This window comes from Pinus tabuliformis, chromosome Q (genome assembly GCF_031772625.1).
Source record: "Pinus tabuliformis cultivar Carrire ecotype Pingquan chromosome Q, CPIR1, whole genome shotgun sequence".
Taxonomy (NCBI): domain Eukaryota; kingdom Viridiplantae; phylum Streptophyta; class Pinopsida; order Pinales; family Pinaceae; genus Pinus; species Pinus tabuliformis.
This window is the reverse complement of record NC_142296.1, coordinates 487051555-487054265: the sequence shown is the minus strand read 5'-3', so window position 1 is coordinate 487054265 and position 2711 is coordinate 487051555. Positions and strand designations below refer to the sequence as shown.

Here is a 2711-nt window from a genome sequence, read left to right as displayed (position 1 = left end):
AAATGACAGTTAGAATTCAGGTAGAGCAGTTTATCAATTAGTTATGTATCCATGTAGATTAAAAAGGAAAATAAACATTTGTACAGGGACTTCTTCCCTTCATGAAAAGAAAAAGAAATAGAAACGAGAACAAGAAACCCTCTGTACAGAACTACTGTTATTTTATCTGAGATAATCTATTGCTAACGACTCTTTTCATTATTATGCACATAACTGTTACTGTGTATTACTGTATCTAAAAGCAAATTAAAATAGGAGGAATTGTTGAAATGCAAGAGCGTTACAGACTTTGAATCAAGACCATAATATTACCAGAACCAGCATACAAAACGAGACAGAGTAAGGCGGTCACAGCACAGCGTATGAGCAAGGTGGATTTATTAACAGCCTAAAGTTGCAGAACAAATACAAGAACGAGAGCGTTACAGGCATTCAAGGAAAGTCAGAATGCAACTGTAATAACCAGAACCCGTATGCCAAGCACGAGGAGAACGAGGTCTCGTAAAGTCCATATACAAGATTACAAAAAAGGTACCAAACCAACCATACTGTGTCCATTTAACTTAAATTAAATATTTCATAGTCATTGTGTACAGTAAGGACGGAAGCCTTACAACTTCATGTAACAAACCCCGGCATCGTCGTAAAGAAACACAAGTTCCAAACCCTTGCTATATGACAACCATCGACTGACACAAAAGAGCATAGTACAGAGATTGCAAATGCCGGCAGAAGGCACGGCCAAACCCTAACAACCCAAACAAACTAAGATCTACAGCCACGGTCATAGTAAACACACTACAGGCAACTGTAACAGGAATAGACCCTACCCGTTTGCAAAGTGTACGAGGCCTGGAAAGATGTGAAGACTGCACAGCTCGGAACCCCCGTGAGCCAGCCCTCGGTTCAAACCTGTACACAGAAGCAACGAGAGGTTAGAACCACCAACAGCATACAGAAAACGAAGGAGCAGACAAATACAAGCGTGAAGGAACTCACCCACAGGTCGACGGAGAGCTGTCGAGGCAGAAATCCATTCCATAAACTGTAAACGGCACAGAACCTGTAAGTGTCGATAAAAGACAACCAAACCGGGTGAATCATAGCACGAAAGTTTACCTTCAAGGGCGGGAAGAGATTGGAAGAGCGGCAGCTTCAAGGACGCAGCTACCTGTACAAAGAATATAGCTCAGTGACAGAGAATGCAAACACTTATACAGTGAACCCACAAGACATAAAGCAGCTTACCATAACTTCAGAACAGAAACCCTGAGCTATACAGGCCCACACAAATCGACAGACAGCATCGAAGACAGAGGAATAGCTCCTCAACAGAAACTGCAACCAGTGTAGCCATTGACCGAATGTAGAGTTCATCTGCTGGATGTCACAGTGACCAGGGTTCGAAACCGGAAGCATCGCCACAGGATTACAGAAAGAGCAGCGGCCGAGTGATAGGCGGAAATGAGCCAAAGGCAAGACCTGAGGGTTTAACAAAGGCGGGAGTTGACGGAACCAGCCGGTAACTAAACCCTTAAACTGGCAGAGGTGTGAATTAATGAGCCTTGGGTTGAGGGCCGGGTAAACCGCGGGAGTTTTGTCCGCACATAAAGTGACCACTGGGCCTGAAGTGAGACCACGTGGTCTCACGTGACTGTGTGTCCACGTCACCAAGGGCTGGGCCATCATATATCCAAAAAATTACTAGGCAAATGATGAAATTTCTAAATATGGCATGTTGGCTAAATGAAAGTAACCAAGTTCTCTCACTAAGCATAAGGTATAGGTATTTTACATAAAAAAAAGTTAGTTTAAAAAAATAATGAAATCATCTAAGGCATCCATGACTAAGTAAAGGGAAAAAGGACATAGGTATGATGGATACAGTTCAATTAATTTGGATTGGATCATTATATTCTTTGTTGTCTATTTCAATGCTTTTGGGGTAGAAAAATGAGAGAAATCAACTTACAAGAGAATTTTAGTGGTGGGATCTAGATTGGAGAATTGGGACCATAAACATTTTGAGCACATTTTGAGGTCTTAAATGACATTTTATTGGGTAAAACTTTGTAACTTGCACCAAACTCCCTATTTCTATTCTACGCACAAATACCTATTTAATTGTTGGCCAGATAGATCGATCTTGCAGACAAGGCCGATCTCCCTAGTATCAAAAGATATCTAGCAACAAGTAGGACAAGCAAATCTACCTCTCTCTAAACATATTGTGATTCATTAATAAAAACTATAGAGGTGTTTAGATCCTACCTTAAGTCCAACGCTAGTTTGTAGGAGCCATCCTTCAACTGTCCGAAAGAGTTTCCTTTTGAGAACCTACAATCACAAAGAAGCACACATCAAATACCACTAGCATAGCTAATATCATAAATCATGTTCATTATGGTGATCAAGGAATCCATAAAATAAACCATAAAACACAGCTTATTGAGAAAAATAAACTTATTTGTATTAACTTTGAAATAGAAGAACCTTACAACCTTTGGTAACTTGATGTTGTACAAGCTCTTCCTAGGGTCCGAAACAGGAATCTCCTTTACTTTGACAAGCCTTACACTATTCCAAATGAGATCAAAGAGGTAAGTAATCTCTTTTTACAAAAGCTCAATTAGGAAGACTAAGATTCAGCAGCATTTCACCTCAAAAATATTTAGCTTTCAACCTCCCAAGTAACCAGCCCAATACTTCAT

General features: G+C 40.3%; 1 protein-coding gene across 1 annotated transcript; it reads right to left on the bottom strand.

Moving 5' to 3' along the window:
* Window positions 1–610: 610 nt before the first annotated feature.
* Window positions 611–1686, bottom strand: LOC149220296 (uncharacterized). The gene is made up of 4 exons (XM_089387041.1): window positions 1249–1686; window positions 1000–1171; window positions 831–912; window positions 611–689 (listed from the first exon to the last, which is right to left on the bottom strand). The coding sequence occupies exons 1-4, from the start codon at window positions 1684–1686 to the stop codon at window positions 611–613; spliced, it is 771 nt and encodes a 256-aa protein (XP_089243167.1).
* Between the last annotated feature and the right edge of the window lie 1025 nt (window positions 1687–2711).